Here is a 26,657-nt window from a genome sequence, read left to right as displayed (position 1 = left end):
AAAACATTAAGAAAAAAAAATCTTTTAAACACTGATACTATCCTCCCCAAGAGGCTGAAATGCAAATATTTGCACAGAGGGTACAAAAGTTATAATCACGCACTCCGGTGTATAAAGGTATAACTTGCTTTATTTATCTGTAGCTTATACTAATTTAGCCCATGGCCTCGTATTCCCGCTAATAGCAGAAAACTTTAGCTTGGAAATTCTAGCTCGCTCAAATCACTTCCAGCTTTAAAAAAAAAAATCTGTCTCCTGGGAGAAACCACAGCGCAAATCGGGATGCTTCCCTTCTTTTGGCTCTTTCCCTGGAGAGGATCTGGGTTCTTCGGGTGTTCATTACCCTGACTTGCTCAGGCCTCCTCATGGCATGGCAGGTCCTGGGCACAGGCATCTCCAGTCGATGGCCACTGTGCCACCATGGCCGCTTGCTTCCACCCAGGCCTCCTCACCATTTCTTTGCTCAGAGCGCTACGCAGCTCAGAGTGTACCCAGCCTCGTGGGTACACTCTAATAACCTGCCTAGACCCCTTGGCTCGGCCATTGTTAACCTGCTCCTTCATTGCCCTTTCGGACCTGGGCCTTACCTAGAGTTCCGATCACTACCCATCCCCTCCATCTACCAATTTAACCTCTATCTCCTTTTAGGGTGGAAAGAGGGACTTGTTCTCACTTCACCCTTTCTTCCATGTGTGCGATTTAGAGTAAAACTCTGTGTCCTGCAGGGGCCAGCTCCCGGGTACCCACAATCCTCCTCTTTTGCCACAAAACCAAAGTCTGGCCCTTGCAAATGAAAGTCTCGCTTTCTGCCTCAGACGTGCACAGACCCACCCAGCGTTGCTGTTGACCTCCAGCTTCTTCAGAGTACCTGCCTTGCCCTGAGGGCGGGGCAAACAGACCCACTATCTCTGCTTCCCCGGGGGGGGGGGGGGGGGGGGGAGGGGGGTGGTGGAGGAAGGCGGAAAGTATTAGGAACAACCTCAGGAGGGGCGCCTGGGAGGCTCCGTGGGTTAAGGGTCCAACTCTTGGTTTTGGCTCAGGTCATGATCTCATGGTTTCGTAAGTTTGAGCCCCGTGTCGGGCTCTGCGTTGCCAAGCGTGGAGCCTGCTTGGGATGCTCTCTCTCTCTCTCTCTCTCTCTGCCCTTCCCCTGCTCATGCTGTCTCTGTCTCTCTCAAAATAAATAATATAAATAAATAAATAAATGTAAAAAAAAAAAATAAAGAAGCCTCAGGATTGGGAGGGGGTGCATCTTGTTTCTTCTATCTCAAAATATTCTCCCTTCTCTCCCTTAAATAAAGTGCTTACTTAGTAAATGCCGGGCCGGGACTAACCGCTCAGCGCAGGACAACCATGGTGACTGTGGCAAAGAGGGGTGGGGAAGAGGATTTCCTCTCCCTGGATGTGTGGGGCTTCGCCGTGCTGGCCCTGACTGGCCGTGACTCTGTCCAGGACCAGCGGAGACTGCGAGGGTGCCCAGGAGGCGCAGGTCACAAACCAGTGACTTGTTCACTCTCCTTTAGAGGGTGAATGGGATCTTCAAAGAGGGGGAGTCTGAAATGAACCCCTGACCCCTACCAACATAGGAAATGAAGCAGGAAGAGGAGGAAGCTGCCTGCCTGTCCCCACTTCTCCCTCAAGGTGCCGGAAATGTCGGCACCGGAGAGCCACTGCTTTTGATCAAACATTGTCCCCTCCAGGATCATCTTAGGATGTAAACACCAAGGGGACAATGTGCCTACTAGCAGCCCCCAGCAGGTGCACTGTCTGCCGTGGGCCTGAAGGACCCACATTTGCAGGAGGAGCAAGTGTAAGGTCGGCTGGCCCCTCAACCCTCCTGAGTACCTGGGGACTGAAGAGGCATTTCAAGTGCCCCTCTCCCCTCCTCAATGCGAGCCCAAAGGGGTTGGTGGCCAGCCCCAGAGGCCATCAAGCCTGTTCAAACTTGTATTTATCTCCTAAGGGGTCAGGGTTGGGGTGTGGGGAACAGGAGGCATCACTTGGGTTTCAGGAGGAGCCCCGGTCCTCGGGGAAGGGAAGGAACCTTCCCGCTCTGCCCTCGGTGGTGTTGCTAATAGGGGTGATTCAAGGTGTGCTCCATGATGGTCCGAAGCGCCAGCCACGTCTCCTGGGCCGTGGGGATGATCTGGGAGGCCGGCAGCAGGAAGCCATAGCGCCCCGTGTCCCGGAGCTCGAAGGTGAAGGAGAACTTGATGCCATTGTCATAGGCCCAGTCGACAGTGATCCCGCTGGCCACATCTGGATGTAAAAGGGCAATGAAAAAAAAATTAAAAAAAAAAAAAAAAGGCAAAGAAATGCCCCCCCCACCCAAAGGAAGAATAGGGTGTTTTGCTAAGAGGCATCCTGAGTGGTAAGTGGGCCCTGGGAGCTTGACCCCAACTCACCCCGGACAACATCAAGCTTCCTGACCCAGGCCTCAACCTGGGCCACCCCCTGCCCTCTCTCCCCATTCTCTCCCCCCGGCAAAGGGAAAGCTCCTCGAGGCCACCACCCTTAAGATCTCCTCTCTCAGGGACCATCACAGGGCCAGGCATTGGGAGTTGGGCATTAATTAGTGCTGCAGAGAAGCAGCTGCCTGTTTCTGGGTGCCACCACTCACCCCTCTATTCCGACTGGAAACCAGCTCTGACTCAGCCCGGTCAGACCTATGGCCCCGTGGCCAACCAGTGCTGCCAGTCGGCAAAGAGACCGCACCCGCCCACCCCACCCCCCGGTGGATGTGGTGCCGAAAGCAGCAGCCAGGGCAAGGCTCACTCACAGAGGGTGGTGCTGATGCTGCCATAAATGTACTGGATCCCGTGGACCTCATACAGGGCCTGCGCTGCGTCCTTGGCAAGATCGTACTGCGAGATTACATCCAGAGGGTGAGAGGCCGGGGCTCCCCGTGCTCCCACACCCTCACCAGCTGCTGAGAAACGGGAACTCAGGAGTCCTGGAAGTTGGATATGTAGATGACTCTCACGAGAAGGGAGCACAGCACCTCCGGCTTTGAACTTGACCACACGTGAGCACAACAAGCTCTCCTCTCCTTCCTACCATGGGGTCAACTGGTCCAGACCCTTGTTTCAGAGTGAGGGCCTCAACCCTGTGGGAGCCTGCCTGATGCCTCCCCCAAGCCCCCAGCAGCCAAGCTCACCAACTCCTTCTGGTTTGGAACAGGCTCCGGTGAGTGGCCGTAAGGGTACATGAGCATCTGAGAGTAGCTGTGAATGGAGATCAGAGCCTTGATGTTCCCATGGGATGTGATGAAGTCCACGATGGCAGCCACCTCTGGCTCCGACTGAGGGGAGGGCCCATGATAAGTCTCAGAGCAGGGGTTGTTATTAGAACCATTTCCTGGAAGAAAAAGAAAAGCACCCAGAGGCTTCAAATTCCAAGGCTTGGGAAAGACACTTAATGCTCACAAAACATCCAGCTACTCCTCCACATTTCCCAGCCTCCTTTGCAGTTTGGTTGAGGCCATGTGACCACTTCCGGCCAACGAGAATGTGAGCAGTAATGAGGTGTCACTTCTAGCTGGAGGCTCGTAAGAGCAGGCATGACTTCTCCACGCTCTCCTCAGTCTATGTGGTTGAAAGCAAAAACCTCTAGATGGAGGAAGCATCCCGGTTGGGGTGAAAGCTTCTCTCACGATTGGGAGAAAGCTGCCAAGGAGAGTCACCTACCCACATTGAGCTTCCTGTGCATGAAAAGCAAACTTTTACTATATTAAGCCACTGAGATTTGGATGGGTATTTATCACAAACCCTAGTCTTAGACGGTCGACTCAGCGACTCTCTTGTCCTGTAGAGAGCCTCCCCGGCTTGTCCTTTGGTTAAGTCCTCACTTGTTCCATTAGAAAAGTGGGCCTTCTTCGGCAGCTGCCTTCAGAAGAAACTCTAGGTCTCCAACCCTGGCTTCCTCAATGAGCAGCCACCCCTGTGAGCTGACCCTTCTCTGCCGACCGTCCACTGCCATGCGGAAAACTTGGTCAGTTGAGCGCTCAGACTTAGCATCTGCTCAAGCTTTGCCACAGCTGTGGCCCCAGGAGCAAGATGAACTTGGGGCCAAAAAGAGAGAGACTAGATCCCCATAGCTGCCTGAAGCTGGCCTGGGAGCCACAGGTGTAAAGAGGCTTTGACGATTCTTCTTGGGGACCTAAGTTGGGGGAGAGGACAAAGAGGAACTGACCTTCTATTCTGTTGGCAAATTTCACTTGCTCCTATCTCCTAGATTCTTTGCTCTCCATTTCTTTTCTTCCTCTTTTGTCTGCCTGCCCTCCCCAGGGGCCACGTCATGGGGGGCTGGGCTGTGGGTTGGTCAAGATTTGGGGGTTATTTGGAAGGAGCCATCCATGTTCTTCCTCTTCTTCCTCCTTCCTGAAATGACTGCGCACAAGCCCAATGCAGAGGTCAGGGATCACCCCAACTTCTGGAGCCTCCCAAGGATGCCAGAGGGCCCCCCGCCCCCAGACCCTCAGGGCAGTGCACTGGCCCCAGGACTGGGGGGCCTGGCCCATGGACTGGTTCGGATGCTGCACTAGGATTGCAGCAAACCGGTCCTCCCCAAGAGCGCAGGGGAGGGCAGCGTGAGTGGGAGGGATGGTCTACAGATTACTCATTATGCAGCAATTAAATTAAGGCAATGATAAAACCATAAACAAAATCTTCCAGCCTGAGTCACCAACCCAGACACACACTATTTCTGTCCACAGGCAGGCCCGGAGGCAACTCTGTCACCGGGGAGTGAGACCCCCTCGGTCTGCGGGTCCTCGCCCGGGGCGGGGACCCTGGTGAGAAGGGGATGTGCCTGCAGGAAGCAAGGGTGAGGAGCGGCCCCCCAGGCTGGACAGTGGCCCTGTTTGTTGTGTCTGCCGGGAGCTTCTGCACCTGCTACACTCGATGAATGACAAACAGCAACAGATGAGCAGAGCGGGGGAGGCTGAAAGCTTTGTCTGCGTTTGCAGCCCACGCAAGGAAAGCGGTTCCCCTGCCAACGACCAGGTGGCTTTGCCCAAATATGGAGAAACACTTCAGGCCATTAGTTCTGGTTTGAGCTAAGCAGCATAAACTAATCTTCCCCTGACCAAATGGGAATTAGCTGCCTGCCTCTCTCTGACGTTCATAGTCAAAGTCCTCTGAGCCTGCCTGTGTCACAAGTACCTGCTAATGGATTCATTAGCTATTTATTTTTCCTTCTCTGAAAATGTAATTTGTAGCAAGGGGAAATCTCTGGAAGGACATGGTAAATTATTAAAAGCGGTAATCTTTGGGTGGTGGGATTATGGGAGCTTTTTGTCCCCTCTGGGCTTTTTTTTTTTTTTTCCATACTTTTTTTTTTTACATTGTATATATACTGATTTCCTCCAGCCCCCTGTGGTGAAACACACAAAAGTTATTTTCTTTAAAAGGTAATTTGTCTTTCTGCTAGCCAGTGTGTCTCAGGGTCCATGGGTACTCACTGCAGCCGGTTCTGAGGGGCCCTCGCGGATTGCAACTTGGGGCAAAGGGGCTGGTCATTTGAAGGTGAAAACACCCATTTTTACACGGTTGTGTTCCCTTACACAAGTGGTTACACACACAGTGCCAGATCCTCAGGCAGCCCCCACACCATGGGCTGAGCGCCTTGCTCTGGATGCTTTAGATGCTTATTTTTCAATGAAAACAGACTGAAAGAAGCTAGATTTTCAGTGATGGGCAGATCTACAATGTTCTGTCTCATTGGTCTGGCCATCCATCTGCGGATCTGCTTTTCAACGGCAACGGCACTGCCTCCTGTGGAGCCAAACTCCGACCCCACCACACCCCCAGAATAGGGGGTGCCCACCACGCAACCTGTCTTGGCTAGACCCAGGATCCCATTCATCAAATCGCTGCATTCCCAGGGTCCACATGCTAGTCCCGAGGCTTTCTGGGGACCTCAGTTTCCCCATCTAATCCCTACGTCCCCGGTGTGGTAAGGGTGATAATCAGGAAGAACACCAAGAACTTGAGAGGAAGCTGCCTGCCTCTGCCTGGAAGAAATATGGCCTGCAGATACGCACCAGTCCATCAGCCCAGGATTACGAAGCAACTGGGTCGCAAGCAAAAACCAGGCTCCAGACAGTGTCAGTGATAAGAACTTGGCTTATTTTAGATTTAAACTACTGTTCTGGCCTCCCCAGAGGGCAAATTTCAGGTCATGACTCTCGGGAAATGAGTTTGAAGGCATTTTCTCTTGGTGGGCTCCCTACAAGGAAGGGCTGGAGAGATCTGGGGGGCATATAAACTCTAGGGTTTGAACAACCAGCAAGACTATCTTGTCCCTCCTGAAGGGACAACCTGAAGACTCTCTTGTACCTTTCCCTGCCATATTTAGGATTTGAGCCCTGCAGCAAGGAGCCGTTTCCCGCGAAGCTGGAGCGGATGCGTACGTGGCCCACGCATGTGCAACCCCTCCCCATATCGCACAGCCAATCCTAGGCGTGTGCTTGCCTGTTCCTGCCATGACTCACTCGCATGAACTAACTACATTGCCTCTCCGGTTATGAGTCCACATAACCTGACTGTGTGAGAGACGTGCCAAGACGTCCTTCTCCAGCCCTGCCCCCAGGTCCAGCAGATTGCCATACCTCCAAAACCTGACTTCCAGTTCCTGTTAAGATCCACACCGATGCAGAAGATTCCAGGTCTGGTGGACTTGTTCTTCCGCCACAGGCGGTTCTGAAAAGCCCAGGGCGGGGGACATTCACCCCTTTCCCAGGGATGGAAGCCTCCGACATCCTGTCCAGGAAGGGGTGGGGGGTGTCTGGTGGGACAGAGAGGGGCAAAAGGAAGGAATGTCTAGGGCAGGATGGGGCTGCTACGAGGCTGGGCCAAGACTGCGGATCACCTATGGTTAAAGCTGTGGTGTGGGGGGAGGCCCGAGGACAGGCTGCCAACAGTGGCCTTCCCTGGGCAGCAGGACAGGGGTTGAGTCGCAGCTGCAGTACCTGAGTCACCTGCCTGCCTTCGTGAGACTCTCCACCAGGAGCCCCTGAGGGGCCAGCCCCCAGTGAACCTCAGCTCAGCTTCCCAAAGCCACAGTGACCGTTCCTGCACGCCCCGCCCCCCAGAGCTGACCCTGACCCCTGACCCTCTCCCTCCCGAATGTCCTCACCATGCTGTGGGTAAACGCAAACCCATCAGGGTTGGTGACGATCTCCATGAAGATGTCCATGGCGTTCAGTAGGTCCGTCAGCGTGCGGTCTTTGCCATATTCAGTGACAATCTGCAGGCCAGGGCAGAGTGGGTACAGGGTGAGGGATGGGAGGCGCGGGCAGGCCCTCCTCTGAGGTAGATCAGGACTTCCGCACAGCCGGTGGCCGCAGGCAGGGGTGGCATCAGGCCATCAGATACATTCTTCGTGGGCTTGGAGGTTAAACAACTAGAAGGCGGAGGGTGGATGTGGGCGCTGCGCTGCAAAAGGCCAGAGCGCACGGCAACTGTTCCAAAGGACAGGAGAGTAGAGAGCCCCCGAGGTTTAAACGAGCCAAGTACAATCTCGCAACCAGGGGCGCCCTAAAATAGTCGAGTAGCCGCCACCCCAGCCCCACCCCCATCATCTGTGCTGACCTTCTTGGCGGTCCAGATGCCAGTGGCATGGGTGATCCACTCCCGGGAGTGGATTCCAGTGTCGATCCAGATGGCCCGGCGCTGAGGTCCTCCAGTGCTAAACTGGGTAAAAGCACCGGGTCCCAAACAGGTTTGAACGGAGACAGCTACAGAGTTGTCCCTAGGCTCCCACAAGGTGGCCCCAGGTGTATGGGCACTGCCTGGGGCGGCCCTGTGTCCCGAGACAGGGGCTGTATATGCAGGGACTCGTGCATGGGTCCATGAAGTGCACACGTGTGGGAGCCCCGGTGACACAGCGGTGCACTGGGGAAGCAAGGTGATCCAGCTGGAAGCACAGAGCTTCCCAGGCTTGAAAGTGTCTGAGACTAGTGTTTCTCAAACTTTAAAGGGCACACGAATCCCCCGGCATCTTACGAAAATGCAGATTCTCAGTCAGTAGGTCTGGGGAGGGGTCTGTGGTTGGGCATTTCTAACGGGCTCCCGGGGGTGCTGCTGCAGGTGCCAGGACCCCACTCTGAGTAGCAAGGTCCTAGGCCACATTAAAGAGAGGACACGGACGGCCCCTGGGGGAAATCAAAGCAGGGAATGAGGAGGTCAAGTCCCAAGTTAGATGAGCTGGACGTCAAGTGCCTTGAGGGGGCCCTTTAGGGCACATACTAAGACTTGTTTTTGGCTTGGCTCGACTCCACACTCCTACCTATCCTGCCTTCTTCATGGCCAAGGCCATTGCCGCCGTCAAGTTTGCTCCAACTGTTTCCAGTGGCCCCCGTGAAGGGCTGGGAGGTCTCCCCACAGACTCGGGCCTATCTGTGGGGCTGCCTGAACCAGATGACCTCAATGATTTGTAAATGAGGCCTCTATTTATCTCCCTTCCCATTTCACAGATGAAGCAACCAAGGGAATAGGGAGAATGCTGACTCACCCGCATCCACCTCCCAAGACCAGGGTGATGACCATCACCCTGCAATTCCATCTCCTTTGCAACCCTCCCACCTACTTCCTGACTCAGGACCTGCCAGGTCGCTGCACCATCACCTGTCCATACCTACGAGAGTAGGTCCCTGAACACCACAGCCCCAAAGCTGTGGGTCACCTCGGGGCAGGAGTATACACATCTTCTCTGTCCCTAAAACTCCCACCCTGCCATGACCCTACGTGAGTTCAGTCTTATGCCAGGGGCTCTCACTGTAGAGTCTGGTGGTCAACACTGCCCGCCTTTACCTTCAGGACAACAATGGACCGATTTTCAAAGCTGTGGCCAATCCGAATTTTTGAGACTATATCTGAGTGCTCGGCCACAAAGTTGTCGATCCAGCTATATATCTGAAAGGAATGAAGTTTGTCAGACCGGCAGGGAGGCAGGGAGGGGCGGGCCCCAGGCTCTCCCCGGATATCCTCCTTCCCCCACCCCACCCTCCCAGTGCTGTCCCACCTCCCTTGAGGGTCTAAAAGGACCCAGCGGGAGAACTGCACACATCAAAGACGCAGAGCTGGTGTCCAAGGCAACTGGCCCTGTGCAGAGCTGAGCCTCTTGCTGGAAGAGGAGTGTCCTCACCCTACCCAGTCCCCAGGGTCAACCTGCAAGGCTCTCAGGGTGGAAGTTTCTGTTGCTTCCACTCTCTTGGCCCATTCAGTCCGTTTGACAGACCCCACCGACCCAGCTGTTTTGGTCTTCTCGGCCCTTAGAGATTCTAAGCCGTTTGAAGGCAGGGCTATTTATCTCGGATGTCAATAAATACTGACAGGCCATATTAACCCCTTCCCTCACTCTTTCAATGTACATAATTGAATTACCAAACATATGGGAAAAAAATGGATCTTCTATTCCAGGCCATGTGAAACGGGAGAGTAATGACAGTGATACCAGAGGGGACACTATCAATCCCATCGCATCTTTTTCATGAAAATGGAACCTATGCCTTGAGTTTCTTTCTGGGCTGGGTGTCCAGAAAGGCGGGCTGTAACTGGGAGCAAGAACTGTCTCCAACTGAGGCGACTCTGTTCTATTCTACAAAATGGCTCTCCAATGTGCCTGGCCTCCTGTCCCTTCGATGCTCCAGGACCCACAGCTGGGGCCACTTGACACCAGAAATGCTTGTGGAGAAGTCAAGACCCCTGAGTCCCCAGCCACAGTGCTGGATTTGGAGATGCCACTACCTGCTCTGCTCTGGCCAGTGATGCATCCCTACCTCAGTGTTCTGCCTAGTAGACCTTTCCTCAGTCCCGGACCTGCCCTGGGCTGTACTGTTGAGTTCTCTCTATCCCTATATGGATCCTGGTTTCCGGACCTGTTTGAAGCTGTCTGTCTGACAGACCTTCACCCAGTGTCTGCTCTGCTCTCCAGAGACTCCCCAAGAGTCATTTCACACTCTCCCGCGGACCTCAGAGTCTTTCATTAGTCTCTGCCTGAGTCGGGAGACCCTGAGGGCCCAAAGGGACAAGAGAGCCCGGAGCTCAACTGGGCAGACCTACCTCCTCCAGGGTGTGGTAAGAGGCATAACTAAAGCTGCTGGTGCTACGCTCCAACCGGCGGGATTTGGCCATGGCTTCTCTCTCCTCATCCAGCAGCACCTAGGAGACAAGAGCACATACTGGAAGGGAAGGGGAGAACCGGGCCAGGCAGGCCTCTTCCGAACCCCGCATCGGCTGGGCCACGCACAAAGACACCACCGACACAGGAGAACGAGCCACCATGAGTGTGAGCTGCGCAATGGGAGGAGATGCCAGTTGCTGGATGATTCTGCTTGGCCAGCTGGTGTTCATGCCTCCGTTTCCCAAATGAGCACGGGGCGAGGGGTCCGGAGAGCTGCATTCCAAGCCTGCCACCGACTTGCTGTGGAGCCCTGGCCTTAGTTTCCTCAGCATGGAAATTAGGATAGCAATATCTTGCCCTGCCCAGCTCATAGGATAAAATGTAATAAGGGATATGAAAGTATTTTAGAAGAGTGCTCGTGATCTATTGCCGACATTGTTTTTGCCCTCTATGAACACTGCTGAGTCAAGGCTCAAGCTGACCCCCTGGGGAGCAGAGGGCCCCCCTGACCCACTCTACTCTACCCCCGGGGGGTAGCCTACACAATTGATATCCAGGCCATTTGGGAAACCAGCTATGGAGCAAGCTGATCCAAATAATTACAGAACTAATATGCCAACAATCTTTTACTTACTGTCTTAACTGCCTCTTAAACACAAGTATGGATGAACCAAAAAACAATGTCCTGGGTATCATTTGGAGTTGGTACTCTGCCCACACACAGTACTTCCCACTGACCATGGGGAGGGCATACAGTTGGATTGGGTTGCCCTCCCACATCATTCTGGGACACTTTTCCCAGCTTGGGATTCAGTGAGGTGGGCAAGTGCCCTTCACCCCAGGCTCATACCCTTACACTGGCACCCAGGGATAGAGGCACCCCAGGACTCTGCACTGACCAGCAGCATGGGAAGTACCTCGGCCTCTCTGCCACAAAGGGTGCTGGGAAAGCAGAAGACCTCAACCCGAAGTCACACAAGGGGGTCTTGATGATGTCTTGCTTCAGGCAGAGCCTTTCAGTTTACCAGGCATCCTTATCCTCATTGTCTCCATTGGTCTGGTCAGATGACCAAATGACAGGGCAGGAATTCACTATTCGTGTTTCAGAGATAAAATAGATTGGAGAGGTGAAGGGACTTAATGGCAAAGCCAACAAGGGGCAAAGGTGAGGTAAGAACCCAGACATCCTATTCCTAGCCTTGGGTTCCTTAAGGCTGGCTAGCTATCAAAACTAAAGGTGAATAAGAATAATAAATGTATGTATTATATGTAATACTAAATAACAAACATATATACACACACATAGATAGGTATACATACCTATAGGTATATACTGTTGACCCTTGAACAATGAGAGGGTTAGGGGCACCAACTCTCCCACAGTTGAAAATCCACACATAACTTTTGACTTCCAAAAAACTTAACTACTAATAGCCTGCTGTTGGCCAGAAGCCTTACCAATAGCATAAACAGACAATTAACACATACTTTGTATGTTATATGTGTTATATATTGTATTCTTACAATAAAACAAGCTACAGAAAAGAAAATATTAGTAAGAAAATCATAAGAAAGAGAAAATACATTTATAGTACTGTACTGTATTTATAAAAAAAAAAATCCATGTATATCCACACAGTTCAAACCCAGGTTGTTCAAGGGTCAACTGTATGTTTATCTGTGTGTGTGTGTGTGTGTGTAGGTATGTATATGTGTGTGTGTGTACAGAGAGGGCAAGAAAATGTGTAAAATGTTAACAACAGGTGAAAAATCCATCATACTCTTCTTGCAATTAAAAGGTGTTCTGAAATAACAAAAAAATGTGGTGCCTGGGTGGCTTCGTCAGTTGAGAGTCCAACTCTTGAATTTGGCTCAGATCATGATGATCTCATGGTTCATGGGATCGAGCCCCACGTCGGGCTGCGCGCTCACAGAGCCTGCTTGGGATTCTCTCTCTCTCTCTCTCTCTCTCTGCTTCTCCCCAACTTGTACTTGCTTTCTTTCTCTTTCTCTCAAAATAAATAAAAGTAAAACATTTTAAAAAACTATTTGAAAAAAATAACAAAAAAGCAATACCCTGAGCATAGAAAAATAAGACAGTAAAATGTCAGAAAATACCTCTATGAAAACAACGCTTGTTAGGAGAGAAAGATTATGATTTCAAGCAATTTTTAAATGTTCCCTATTTTTATATTTTGGCAGCATGCTTCTACTACTTCAATAAGTAAAATCTTCTAATGAATAAATAATACTAAAACAAAAACAAAAAGGCCCAATGGCTAAAATAAAGTAGCAGCCATGGACTCTTCAGTCCCAGGGCTGGAAAAGAGGCATCACCACCATCCCTGCAGACGAGGCCGTTGTCCAGTGCCCACTCACCCTGCTGCCCCAGTCAGCTTGCTCACAACCCTCAAGTTCACAGATTTAAAAATGGGACTGGAAATCGCTGCTTGGGCCTCATTTTCTTTTCTTTTTGAGCACCGACCTCACGTTAGGCAATTGTGATTGCAGTGTTTTCTGGCTGAATTCTAAGCTGGATACATTCCCACTTGGGCAGAGCTGGGATGGCTGGGCAAGTAAGGAAGCCTGGAGGAGCCTTGACCCTTGCTGGCACAGGCACCACCCCGGGACACTCTAACAAAAGGGACTTGTCTTCTCCCAGGAAACCAACGGAAATCTCAGCAGCCCACCGTGACCAGTGTGTGCCCATCACTTTGGGCCGGGCACTACCAGCTGTGGTGAGCAGCCGCAGGGAGCCAGCAGCCCGGGGCCGGTGCACCCAGAAGTCCCCCTCCAGTCCCACCGAGATGAACTTCCTAGGGACTGGCGGAGGACCTGAGGCGGTGGGAAAAGGTGGAGGACAGGGAGGAGAAATTGGGAAGCTCTTCCCACAGCAGCAAACAGCTCCCAGGAGGCCATTCTTTGTTCCACAGAACGGCTTGGGGACAAATGGGAAATGGGCACCAAACTGCAAATAACTTTCCAAACACCCTCACAGCCCTGTGAATGGATGTGACACCCGCTCACAAATTGGGAATGCTCAGCCCTCACAGCTGGGCCCCAATCCCAAGAACGCTAATCTACCCTGGCCTGAAAAATACACAGATGTTGGCTCCCTTCACAAGGCCGAGAGGGGAGAGGGGACAACAGAGAACGCAGTCTTGCCACAGGCTCAGGGAAGCCTAATTACAGCCCTGTCAGGCCTCTCAGAGAAAAAAAAGGAACGGCTCAGAAGCAAGCCATTTGCCTCCCTGGAAGCCATAACCTGACAAGGAAAGTAATACCTTGGTGTGAATTAATTTATGACAGGGGTGAGGAAGGACGGGAACATTAAGCAAAGAACAGCACCTCCAGGATGGAGGAGGGCGGGAGGCCACGGGAGGCCCAGGAAGGGCGAAGCTGACGCCTGAAGGGAACCAGCACTCGGCCGCTGAACTCCAGCCGCGCAGACATAAAATGGACGCGGCTCCGGGTGACGGTGAACGGGGAGCATCTCCCCCCCGCCCCCCCCCGTCCCCACCCCCGCTCCGTGACAGCAGCAGGTCACCTCTCCTCATGTGTCCCTGGCCTTCTCTAACAGGCCCAACATTTGCAGTAGCAGCTGCGTGGCTGGTAGCAAATGCAGTCTGTGCCTACGTGGTGGGTGGCTACAGACCCGGGGGTGCTTAGCGTGGACCCCCTCAGAGGTCAAGGCTGAACGGGTGGCTTCACTGCCCCAAAGGCAGAGTTGAAACCACCCACACAAACAACAGTGACAACTGTGGAGGAAGCAGATGGCTCAGGAGCAAAGAGTGCAGGGCCCGGGGCCAGGCTGCCTCTGGTTAAATCTCGACGCCATCACTAACGGGGCACTAATCTCTCTGGGCCTCGGTTTACCAAAGTATTCATCTCTCCCTGTGCCTTCAAAAATGGGGGTCACGTTATCACACCCTTGAGCACATTCTTTAAGGGGTTCCCGTGAGGCTTAGAGGGGTTAATACATGTAAAATGCTTGGAGTGTCGCCTAGCACGTAGCCATGAGGAGGAGCAAGAGGAGGGTGGCAGGGCGATAGTAATTTGGGGGGTGACTCACGTGTGAACAAGGGTTTGAAAGCAGCAAGGGAATAAGTCATGCAGGTATCTGCAGAAACAGCATTCTACTCACAAGGACCAGTAAGTGCAAAGGCCCCGAGACGTGAATCTCCTCAAGGGCCCTTGGGCAGGAATGGGTCAGGCAAGTTCAAGGAACAAGAAAGAGGTCCAGGTCTCTGGAGCACAGCGAGCCAGGGGAGAGCAGTCAGTGACGAGGGTGTTGTACTTCAGGGCCATTTTGAGGACTTGGGCTTTTACTCTCAGTTAGGAAGTCATTGAGGGCTTTAAGCAGAGAAGTGACATAATGGGATATAATATATAATAATAATAATTTTAAAGGACCCCTCTGAATGCTGTTTTGAGACGAGGCAACAGGGAGGCAAGGATGGAATTAGGGACAGCAGTTAGAAAACTCTTAGAACAATCCAGGTGTGGGGCTGATGGCGTGCTGGCCCAAGGTGGTAGCATAGGATGGTAAGATACATTTTATTTATTATTTTTTTTAATGTTTATTTTTGAGAGAGAGGGGATGGAGCAGGGGAGGGGCAGAGAGAGGGGGACAGAGGAGCCGAAGCAGGCTCTGTGCTGACAGCAGGACGCGAACTCACGAACCGTGAGATCATGACCTGAGATGAAGCTGGACGCTCAACCGACTGAGCCAGCCAGGTGCCCTGGTAACGATACAACTTAAAGGGAGAGCTGACGGGATTTGGTGAATGTGGGATGCGAGAAAGGAGTTGAGGGCGACTCCAGGCTTCTTGCCTGAGTGACCGGAAGGACGGCGTTGTCATTTCCTGAGATGGAGAAGGGCTGTGGAGGAGCAAGTTGAGGGGGGGTGCTCGGTTGGGAACGGTGACATTTGAGACGCCCGTTAGGCAGGCAGGTGGAAATGAGGAAGAGGCGGTTGGAGACCCGAGTCTGGAGTTCAGGGTGAGCGTAGGAGTCTGGCTGGAGATGCAAGTATGGGAATATTCAGGAGGCTGAAGGTATCCAACGCCATGATCTTGAATGAGAGGATCCAGGGGAAGTCAAAGGACAGAACTGGGAAATAGTTCTGGCAAAGGAGAGCCAGTTAGATGGGATAACATCCAGGAGAGGACAGTGTCCCGGAAGCCAAGACAGGACATGTTTCAAAGACGAGAGAGCAACCAGCTGTGCTAAATAAGGTGGAAGAACAACGGGCACTCAAAGTTGGCCACTGAGTTGGGCGTAGGAGCTGTGGGTGACGAATGTCAAGGGCAGTTTTGGTGAAGTGAGGGGTGGACAGTCCACCCACGGAGAAGGATGGAGGTGGCAAGTATGGCCCGTATTTCCAAGCGTTGTGCTGTACGGGGAAGCCGAGAAATGGGGTGATAGCTGGAGACGGGGGGGACGGGATCGAGAGAGGATTTGGGGGGGTAAGAGAAATAACGCTACATTTGTATGCTAATGAGAATGATCCAGTAGAGAGGGGGAAATTGGCAAAGCAATATTTACACTAAATTGCATTTTGCTCTAGATGCTCAGAGCCCGGGTGATTTTTGTGTTCTCCGTTGTGCTTTCCCCTATTTTCCAAATTATCTAACATGAATATTTATTAATTTTGTAATCAGAAAAAAGCCATTAAAATCCACAGAGCTGATTGCTCAAGTGAAGCTTTTCCATGGTGACTCATCCTAGAGAAAAAAAAAAAAAAAAACAACAACAACACCAAAACCAAAGGGCTGAGAAAAAAGGGGGAGGTGAAGAAAAATTAAATGCAAATAGAGCTCACTCGGAATCAGATAATTTCTTGCCTGGCCCACTGCAATTTCCTCAGCACCCTCCTGCCTGTCAGTCTCTCCCTGCTCCTGTCCCCAGCTCAACATTGTCACCGTCAGAGGGATTTTTTTCCTTAAATGCAAATCTGATCCCGTCAGAGCCCTCCCATGGCTCCCCCATGATTTTTCGGGATAAATCTCGACCTCTTCACCCAACAGAGGATGCCCCTTGTGATCTGGTCGGGCCTCACGGTCAACTGGGTGGGGGGGGGGGGCCTTCCCCTCCCGGTCCCCCCCTCGCCTGCTCTTCAGCCGCACCGTAATTACCGCCTTCTCAGAGCCTCCCTACGTGCAGAGCCTCTTGTCCTCGGCTCCCATAGCAACCTGCTGCACGCCATCAGCACCATCAGCAAGCTCATCCACTCCATTGTAATCACTGCTTTACTCCCCTCCACTCCCCACCCCCACGACCCGTCTCCCCTGGATACGGAACCGAACCGGAACCGGAGTTCCTGTCTTTGTGTTTCCTGCACCTTGCACACAGTAGGTATCTCCATATCAGTAGATGGAACAAATGAACCCAGCTCTTCCATCTCAAGCACGCGTCTGATCACAGCTTGGGGGGAAGGGGGGGGGGCAGGGCGGGGAGCAGGGGACACTTCCCTTCCTCAAAAATCTCCAGCACCCCTGGCCAAAGCGAAAGCCGGAAGCCGGCCCCAAGGTTTTTCACGCTCCCTCTCAGCCTAGTGCTGCGGAGCAAACACACCCTCACTTCTTTCCTTTCCTCGCATCCGTGAATTCAACCAACATTTATTAAGCCCCAACCGAGTGGCAGGTGCCATGGGAGGCGCTAGGGCATAAAGATAGATAAGAGGCCCGAGCCTGGACCTTGAGGGGCTCAGGAGAGGGGGCCCTGGAGACAAAGACCGGCCTAATAGCAAGGCCTCTGTCTGGGCACACTCTTTCCGAACCTGCCAACAGAGTCTTTGTGGAGACCGTTGAGGGCCCGCCGCGCAAGAGAGGCTAAGCCAAACGCTGCGGCAGAGAGATCCGGAAGATTCAGAAGAGATTAGGCCCGTGCGTCAATAACCGAAACGTAAGGCTAGAGGCCAAAAACCTGAGTGGTGCAAAGCCTTCCCCTCCTGTTAGCGCCTCTGAGCTTCTCTCCTCCTGGACACCCTCCCCCTCGTCACCACAAATCAACTCAACACGGCAGCCTCCCCTACCCCCCCCAACCCCAGCTCCCTCCAAGCCAAAATGGGATCTTAAGTATGACAATCGGCGCTTGATGCACTGCAGACAGAGCGAGGTGTTGGGGAAAATCCTGCCCGGCTGGGTTAGGGCAGACAGTCCAGGGCATCTACTACTGACAGGGAGTAAAAAGCGCCCCCGGAAGGGATTCCAGCCTGGGGACGACAGGGGAGGACCGGCTGAGGACAGCTCCAGAGGAGCCAGGGGGCAGGCTCAGAGGTGCCTCTGGGGCCACTCCTGATGTGCAGAAATCAACAGAACATTTTGAGAGACCTCTTCGCATCTGCTGGCTAAATGCTGCGGGCTTTCAGCGCGGGGCAGAAGCGAGGAAATGCGAACCTGAAGATGCCCGCGTGGGCGAAAAATGAGAATCGAGGGCTCTTTCTTTCGATGTGGTACCCTGTCTTGTCTGCGGGGAGTTTCCCCATTTGGGTTTGGGGGGGATTAATTAGAGAAAGAGGCCACCCCTACGCACTGAGCAGCAAACACATGTGCCCGATGAGGGACAAAGGTCTGTGCACGGATCTAAGTGGCCCAGCCCGGTGCGTTCGCGGGAAAGGAATGCCCCTGATGCGTTTATCCCTGGGCATGTGATGTCATGTGTGTGCGCTCCGGGAGACTGGGTTCCCACGCTCAGCGCCCTCAGAGAGTAGCTGCAGCGTGCCGTGGCTGGGGAGGAATGTCTGGGGACGCGACCCTGCAGGTGCACCACAGCATCTGTGGAGGGGTGCGGCCAGAGGCGCCTAACCAGCGCGCGGTGCCCACAAGAAGCGCTTTAGGAAGGGGGCTCCTTGGGACACCCTTGAAGACAGAACAACAGAAATAAAATGTCACGGTGTTCAGAAAAGACACCGTAAGCTGCGCCGACCAGGGCGGGTGGGGACACGGGCAGGGCCGGGATGAAGGCTCTGTCTGTCCTACCCAAGGGTGGGTGTGCAGCCCTCCCAAAGCTATTCCCCCGGGAGAATCCTGCCTGGGAGAGGAGCCTGGTACCTCCTAGTACCGAGAGCCTGGCGGTACAAGTGTCGTGGGACGGCCAGGCCGGCGGGGACGGTCAGAAAAGCAAAGGGACTCTTCCAGAGCTGCCTCCCCCGGGTGCCCAGGAAAGACCCGAGCTACTTGCTCCTGTCTCCCTCCTCCCTGGTCTCCTCCTCTGCTGTGAGCTGCAAATCCCCCCACAAGAGGACTCGTCCACAAGTGACTGCCACTACCACACGAGGAGGACGTCCCCCCTCCCCCGACCGTGGGCTGTGTCCTAGATTTTAAATATTCTCTGAGAAGTGTGAGGTGTCGTTCCTTCTATAGCAGGTCCACAAGAATGCGGACGGAACTCTAGAAACCTGTCCACTGTGAGCCCTGGGTTGCTTTCCTCTGGGCTGGGCTCAAACCAGAAAGGCACGTGGAAGGTGAAACCCTAGCCGTGGTGCTGGGGCAGGACCTCACCTGGATGTCCTTTATCATGACGCTGTAAGCAAGGCCGTGAGAGCCCAGGTAAGCCTTGACGTCTTTCAGTTCAGAGAAAGGAACTCTCATATCCACCGGGAGGCTGGGCCTGGCTGGGCCACGCCAGAAGTCCACCTTGGCCACAAAGGAAAGGAAAATGGATGTGTTTAATCGCGTGTCCTCATACATGATCCTGTGGGCACCTTAGACAGGCAGACGGTCTTCTTCTCTTAGTTAAAAGGGCCCCAGTTCCAAAATGAAAACCCTCAGGCCGAGCACAGAGATGGGGGCAAACAAAACCCCCGAGCTGCGTTTCTTTCTCCGATTCCGAGCACCCTCACTCCCAGCCTCACTCCAACTTCGCCTGGACCCCAAGAACCCTAAACAGTTGCTAAAAGTGAGACAGTTCATCATACGGGGCATTCACGTGGACAAGAACCTTGGTCAGAAGGGGGAGGCATCACTGCCCTCAAGCCCTGGGGAGTGGGGGAGGAACCCAACCTGCATTCCCATGACCTCCAAATGCTACGTCTACTCACCAACTTGTAAAAGGGAGAGAATTGTTATAAAGTGTTATGAGTCCTAGTAGATAGGGGCACTCAAACGAATAGGGACAGGGGCTTTGGGCCACATCCAGAAATACCCGGTTGCTTCGGCAGCCCTCAAACAAAACCCTTCTATTGTAACTGTTGAAGAAAATGTTTTCCATTGTGGAATACTTGCAGAGGACAAACGTTCTCGGAAACAAATGCTCAGGCTGACAGGGACGAACCCAAATAAAACACAGGTTCACCAAGCTGAGCCTTTTCAGTGGGGGAAACCGATGTGTCCAGTCTGCATGCTACATGGCATCCCACCCAGAGACATATGTACTCCCCGGGTGGCTTCCGGACACTCCAGTCATTTGTGAGGTGGCCCCTGACAGGGTCTGCTCGGCAGCTCCCCATCTAGGACAGAGGAGAAGGCCAAGAAAGGCCACCCAACTTTCCGGGCGAGTGTTCCCAACCTTTCCTGAAGAAGATCCCACATGTGATTTTCCACGGTGTTGTGATCTTTGGCAGATATGATAGGGGCAGGTTTGGGGTCCGGGGAGCAGAACAGGGGGCTGAAGACGCAGGCCACTGTAAGAAAGTGGAGAACATGTTCCCCAGCCCTGAGGAGTCCTCACCTTCTGGGGCTTCAGGCCCTCCAGATCCCTGAGAAGTGAAAGCTGCTTCTCATTTTTAGCCAGGACTCGAAGAACCTGGTCTCTGGAAAGACACAGGGAGGGTGGAGGGAGATGCTGAGACGGCTCCCTGGAAGGCTGGGCTAGGGGACCCTGAGGACCAGGCCGAGGGGACCCGGCAGGAAGGCTGGGAGGCTGGAGGAGACTGAGCAGAAAGACGTGCCACTCTGGGAAGCACGCGAGTCCTTCAGCATGAGACAGCGGTCGCTCCAGACCAAGGACAGACCACCCGAGCCACTAAATAAAGCCCGTCACAACTAGTGATGAACCCAGCAGCAAGACAGGGGAGGAAGTATGGGAGAATGGAGGAGGCCTGGGAAACCAAAGGAACGAAGGGGAGAAAGGAATAGATACAGAGGGCAGGGGAGACCAACAGTGACCCCGAGTGCTCTTCGTGCAAGGGCCAAAGGCCATGGTCTGTCCAAACCCTGTGCCCCTTCCAGCCTTCTCTCAAGAGCTTGAGGACATGGAAGGCGAGATGAGCCTCACGCTAACATACGAGAGGAAGCTGAGCCCTTCCCATCCTGGTGGAGAGGCCGCGAGAGGCTGTGCGCGTGACCTCCGGTGTCCGCCACCCGGGATGCCGCTGACTCCCTCCCTGACTGGCTTGGATATCAGGGAGGATGAACCCTGCCCCCCCCCCAACCCCCTGTAATCACCACTATGGGAATACTTCGGGGTCATTCCATTAGGTGACGTCTGGGAAGCTGAGAAACATGTCCCTAGAGAGCCTGGGGTAAAATCCTAATGCTTATCCGTTTTCAAAGGAGGACAATACTGTATCCATATGGTACAGATACAGAGTCTTCTGGGGGTTACTAACGTCTTTAAGAATCAGAGAAAACCAGGGGCACTTGGGTGGCTCAGTCGGTCGGGCGTCTGACTTCAGCTCAGATCATGATCTTACAGCTCATGAGTTCGAGCCCCATGTCGGGCTCTGTGCTGACAGCTGACAGCTGGGATCCTGGGGCCTGCTTCGGATTCTGTGTCTCCTTCTCTCTCTGCCCCTGCCCCACTCACGCTCTGCCTCTCTCTTTCTCTCAAAAATAAGTAAACATTCAGGGCGCCTGGATGGCTCAGTCGGTTAAGCGTCCGACTTCGGCTCAGGTCATGATCTCACGGTTTGTGGGTTCGAGCCCCGCGTCGGGCTCTGTGCTGACAGCTCGGAGCCTGGAGCCCGCTTCGGATTCTGTGTCTCCCTCTCTCTCTGCCCCTCCCTAGCTCATGCTCGTGCGCTCTCTCTGTGTCAAAAATAAATAAACTTTAAAAAAAAAATTTTTTTAATAAAAATAAATAAATAAACATTCAAAAAAGTTTTTCAAAATCAGAGGAAACCATCCCCCCAGGAAAAAAAAAAATAGATAAACAAGTTTACATATAAGCAAGAATCAGGGGAATCTTGGAGGCCTGGAAACTTCCCCATGGGCTGCAGATTAAGAACTCATGCTGTGGAGGCCGGGGGGGCGGGGGGGGGGGGCGGGGGAGAGTGGCGCCTGGGTCTGACTTCTGCTCAGGTCATGATCTCCTGGTTCATGAGTTCGAGCCCCGCATCAGGCTCTCAGTGCAGAGCCTGCTTGGGATTCTCCCTCTCTCCTTTCCTCTCTCTGCCCCTGCCCCACTCGTGCTCTCTCTCTCAAAATAAATAAACTTAAAAAGAAGAAGAAGAAGAAGAAGAAAGAACTCATGTGGGGAAGGACAGTAAGACAGCTGCTTGTCCCACCCTTGAGTGGGAGAGTGGGAGATTATGGACCTGAATGGGAAGTGAGGTCCCAACTCCCTCTCCTTCGACCAGGTCCCAGGAAGACAGCCTCCTCCCTGCTGGCACACCTGGTCCCCAAGCTCTCAGCAGCCCTTCCTCCCACTGTGGAGCAGCCACTCACCCTGTGAAATTCATTTGGCCCAAAGCCGCTGCCAGAATAAAGCTGAAGACCAGGAGCGTCCACCTGTCCACAGGGGACAGCCCGGGGCCCACGCCTCCTCCAGGGGCCCCCTGCATGCTTCTTCCTTCAGGCGAGCTTCAAGGCCTTTCTTCGTGCGCAGGCATGGCCGAAGCCTCAGGACAGGACAGCACCTAAAGGCCGGCAGGCCCGGCCTGAGAAGGGGCGTTAGGTTCTCTCTGGGGGAGACCCAGCATGTGGCTCCCACACGCAGGGCCTTGACAGAGCTAGGGCCACCCCTCCCCACGGCTAGGCAAGTCCCCTCCTGGCAAGAGGAAAGAGGAAAAGAGGAAGACGAGGCTCTTGGCTTTCCTTCCTCCCTGGAGGTTTGCTGGGCCAGCCTCTGGTGGACATCAAGTCCTCCTTCTCCGGAGAAAGAGAAGAGTAGCTGGAAGGCCCCAGGAAACCACTCCGTTCCTGCCTCCTCATTTAATTCTTTTCTTTTGCTCTCCTTCTCCCTCCCCATCCGCTCACGCTTCCCCTGGGCCACGTCCTCCTTACGCATAAGGGTGTGGACGCCATTGAAAGAACGCCGGGTTTAGAGACAGGGACCATGGGCTCACTTCCTGTCTAAAAGACCTCGGGCAACTGCCCTAATCTCTCTAAGTCTCAGTTTACTCATCAGTAAATGGGGTTAATAATACCTCCCCTCCCTACCTCACAGGGGTTGGGGGGAATATTAGATGAGACAACGTGGGTGATCTGGCTTGGCAAAGCCTGCAAAATAGAATGTATTATTATTTCCAAGCATTAGCTCTTAGTCACAGCTGCATCTTAGGTCAGCACTCCAGTTGCAGTGGGGAGACGGGGGACAGAAGGGAATAGAGAGGGGAACAAAGGAAATACATATAGCACGAGAAGGAATTCGGCGAAGACTCCCTTTTCTCTACGTTCAGCTGGCCGCCATTATGCCGGCACAGGTAGTGGATTTTCTGCCAGACATGAAGGTCACTGCAATCATTATAGTTCTCAACAGACAGCAGACTCAATTTCTCAGTCCTGCTGAAGGCCCACACAGCCCCCTTTATGGGCTGGGAATAGCAGGAATAAAGCGGAGGCCAGCACACAAAGCAGTCATATTGGAAGGAGAGAGTGAAAGATGATGCGTGAATGGTAAATGATGAATCTAACAGAAAATCCACAGGACGCGGCAGGGGGGGGGGCGGGGAAGGCAGAGACTAAATCCAACAAAGTTGTTCAGCAGAGGACGTCAACAAAAGGCCACTTAACTGTCACCGGCGATTCTCAGAAGCCCCCCTCCCCATCCATACTTCCCCAGAATGGCCAATTAACTGGCCATGTGTGCAGAGAAGGGAGCTCTTTTATTGACAGAATGCCCTGCTCCCACACCCCGCCGGACCTACTCCATTATTTCGTGGTTCAGTTGTTCAGACATGCCAAACTCTCCTAGAACCCTGGCTTTGGGAACTCTCAGACAGAAACATTAACAAAGGGTTTAAGGACCTAGAAAAGAAAGCAATTAGGCTTTCCACCCAAGTAACATTCAGCTTTAGTAGAAACAGGAATAAAAGAACGTCCTAGTAAACAACAGCTCAGGAATTTAAAAGAAAAAAGTGGGATGGTGCTAGGCACCAGAAGTACCCAGCATCTTCTCGCTCAAAAGCATCATTTAAGTCACTAATAATGAGACAACTATCCCTGTATTTGGTTTAGGGGTGGGATGAGAGAGAGAGAGAGAGAGAGAGAGGGAGAGAGAGAGCAAGAGCAAAAGAAAGAGAGGAAGAGAGACGAGCACTTCAGAATTCTTGAGAATTTCCAGTAGAACTTTCTGTGATAATGGAAATGTTCCGTGTCTGTGCCATCCAATAGGATAGCCACTAGCCACTCGAGATGTGGCCAGTGAGACTAAGGAATTGAATTTTTTTATTTTATTTCATTTTAATTCATTTCACTGATTTAAATACCACGGTGGCTGATGGCTACCATATTACACGGCACAGTTCTATGGGAATTCACTAGCCCTAAAGCAGGGCCTTCAATGGCTGGATATGAAGCAGAGACACACAGCGGGGCTTGAGTTAATACCTAATATTGGCTTCTAACCAAAAAATAATCATTCATCTAATCATTTACTCAATAAGCGTCTACTGCATATCTATAATGTGCCAGGCACTTGCTTACTAGGAATAAAGTATGGGAAGAAAACAGAGAACAATACAGACCTGGACCTTAGATTTCTAATGGGGTGAGTAGACAATTAGTTTAAAGAGCATATAAATAATTGTAAAAATATAGCTGGCGTATGTGCTCTAAGGCGAAAATACAATCTACCATGAGGACAGATAACAAGGACTCCGCATGGGCTGAGACAGGGAGAGTTTCCCGAAAGAAGTTTTGTTGGAGGACTTTTACGTCCCGTGAGTGGGTGGTTTAGACACCCAAACAACCCTGCCCCCATGAAACATTTTATCCACTAAAATTCTGGATACGATGAAATATTTTTAATAACTTTTAAAACACATCACTGAGGGGCGCCTGGGTGGCTCAGTCGGTTAAGCGTCCGACTTCAGCTCAGGTCACGATCTCGCGGTCCGCGAGTTCGAGCCCCGCGTCCGGCTCTGGGCTGATGGCTCGGAGCCTGGAGCCTGCTTCCGATTCTGGGTCTCCCTCTCTCTCTGCCCCTCCCCCGTTCATGCTCTGTCTCTCTCTGTCTCAAAAATAAATAAACGTTAAAAACACATCACTGAGTGGGCACGAAAGTAAGAATCTACAGATCCCCAAAAGAAGTAAAAGGCAGACATCAGAGAAGTCAGCAAATTTCCCCCCCCCCGGAAGAGTTCCCTCAACCCCAGAGTTCTTGATCTTCCTCCTGGAAGAACATACCTAGCGTCTATGGCCATTTTCCTTCTGCTTGAAGTATAGCTCTTAAAACTTTCCTTTCGTGATAGTCTCCGTTTTCATTTGTTTGAAATTTTTGTTATCTTGCTTTCATTCTTAAAAGAGTTTAACTGGATATCAATTCCAGGTTGATTATTGCTTTTCTGTCAGCACATTGGAAACATCCTCCCACAGTCTTCTGGCTTCCATTTTTACCCTTAAAAGGTAATTAATTCGTCTATTCACTGTTCCTTAGTAGGTGATCTTTTCCTACCCCGGGTTGCTTTGGAGATCTTCTTGTCTTTGATGTCCTTTAGTTTAACCTTCATGTATTTATTCTTCAGCTACCCCAAATAGATCTAGAGACTCAATGCGATTGTGGTCAAAAACCCAACCATTTCACCAACTGTCACAAGCTGATAAAAATGGATACCAAAAACACGAACGAACAAACAAGCAAACATCCCAAGAAGAGTCAAGACGATCCTGAAGAACAGAAGACTTTCTCTGCCAGACAGGAAAACATATTATAAAGCTACGGTAATCGAGACAGTATGGTATTGGCACAGAGAGAGCCCAGAAACAAACCGAAGCATATTTGGAAACTTCATTTTTCACAGACTCGGCACGGCAGATTACTGTGAAGCAGACAGACCGTTCAATACGTGTCACTGGGACACTTGTAGGTATAGATGGAAAAACTGGAATTAAATCCCTATTGCACCACATGTAAAAAGCAATTCGAGGTAGATTCAAATACTTACATGTAAAAGGCAAAACTATAACACACTTGGAAGACAACATAGAGAATATCTCCTGACACTGGAATAGGGAATGATTTTTCTAAATAAGACACAAACGGGAAAAAAAAAGAACATAAACCTTCCCATGGAGGGAAGGATGGATAAAATCAAGAAAATTAAAATTAAATTAAATTTTAAGAACTTCTGTTCTTAAAACCCTTGACAGAGTAGAAAGCTGACTTCAGGGGCACCTGGGTGGCTCAGCTGGTTAAGCATCCAACTCTTTAATGTTTATTTTTGAGAGAGAGAGAGACAGAGACAGAGATAGAGAGACAGAGACAGAGAGACAGTATGAGGGGAGGAGGGGCAGAGAGAGGCAGACACAGAATCCGAAGCAGGCTCCAGGCTCTGAGCTGTCAGCACAGAGCCCGACGCAGGGCTCGAACTCACGAACTGTGAGATCATGACCTGAACCAAAGGGAGGTATTTAACCAGCTGAGCCACCCAGACGCCCCAGGAAGCATCGGATTCTTGATTTCAGCTCAGGTTGTGATCCAGGATCATGGGATCAAGCCCCACCTCAGGCTCCATGCTGAGTGTGGAGCCTGCTTAAAGTTCTCTCTCTCTCCCTCTCTCTCTCTCTCTGCCTCTTGCCCCAGGTCGCATGTGCATGCATGCACTCTCTCTCTTTCTCTCAAATTAAAAAAAAAAAAAAAAAAGAAAAGAAAAGAAAGCCGACTTCAAACTGAGAGGACCTATTTGCAACACATAAAACTGGAAGTAAACTATTGATATCCGTGATGTACCAAGAACACCTGTGCACTAACTTTTTTAACAGGCAAAATATATGAATGCCATTTCACAGAAGATGACTCACAAGTGATCTTTTCAAAACATGAAAATTTGCAATAGGGGAAAGCAAATGAAAACTGCACTAGAATTACCGTATCACACCAACCAAATTGGCCAAAATTAAGGAGTCAGTCAATAGCCAGTGTCAGCGAGGATTGGGGCGCGGGGGGGGGGGGGGGAGCAGCATTTTTCATTCACTTCTGGTGGAACTTGGATGAAATTACTTCGCAAAACAGTTGTTTCCTAGTAAAGTTGAAACGTTACCGCACACCCTACGCCCTGACAACTCCACTCCCACCTGTGTGGCCTGGAGAAACTCTTGCTCGTGGTTACCAGCTGTATGGACAAGACTGGATAAATGGGGATGTAGTTAGTTGTGTTCCTATAGGACACAGCAGAGGAGAGGAAATGGACCCGCTATCGCTACATGCAT

The 26,657-nt window shown here is 52.0% G+C and overlaps 1 protein-coding gene across 1 annotated transcript; it reads right to left on the bottom strand.

The window, feature by feature from the left end:
• Positions 1-110: 110 nt before the first annotated feature.
• On the bottom strand, positions 111-24,263 carry CPA5 (carboxypeptidase A5). The gene is made up of 12 exons (XM_043590458.1): positions 22,449-24,263; positions 21,735-21,946; positions 19,798-19,879; positions 18,630-18,764; positions 10,065-10,163; positions 8,814-8,915; positions 7,593-7,694; positions 7,138-7,248; positions 6,611-6,701; positions 3,158-3,357; positions 2,780-2,864; positions 111-2,259 (listed from the first exon to the last, which is right to left on the bottom strand). The coding sequence occupies exons 2-12, from the start codon at positions 21,848-21,850 to the stop codon at positions 2,072-2,074; spliced, it is 1,311 nt and encodes a 436-aa protein (XP_043446393.1). The 5' UTR covers positions 21,851-21,946; positions 22,449-24,263; the 3' UTR covers positions 111-2,071.
• Between the last annotated feature and the right edge of the window lie 2,394 nt (positions 24,264-26,657).

This window comes from Prionailurus bengalensis, chromosome A2 (assembly GCF_016509475.1).
Source record: "Prionailurus bengalensis isolate Pbe53 chromosome A2, Fcat_Pben_1.1_paternal_pri, whole genome shotgun sequence".
Lineage (NCBI taxonomy): Eukaryota > Metazoa > Chordata > Mammalia > Carnivora > Felidae > Prionailurus > Prionailurus bengalensis.
The sequence above is the reverse complement of the archived record's forward strand: the minus strand, read 5'-3'. Positions and strand labels throughout refer to the sequence as shown.

Coding starts and splice junctions, on each gene's coding strand:
- CPA5 (XM_043590458.1), bottom strand. CDS start 21,850: ATGCAGGGGGCCCCTGGAGGAGGCGTGGGCCCCGGGCTGTCCCCTGTG. Junction 10,164..18,629: donor TCATGATAAAGGACATCCAG/GTGAGGTCCTGC, acceptor CTTGTCTCCTAG/GTGCTGCTGGATGAGGAGAG. Junction 2,260..2,779: donor CAGCATCAGCACCACCCTCT/GTGAGTGAGCCT, acceptor TTTTACATCCAG/ATGTGGCCAGCGGGATCACT.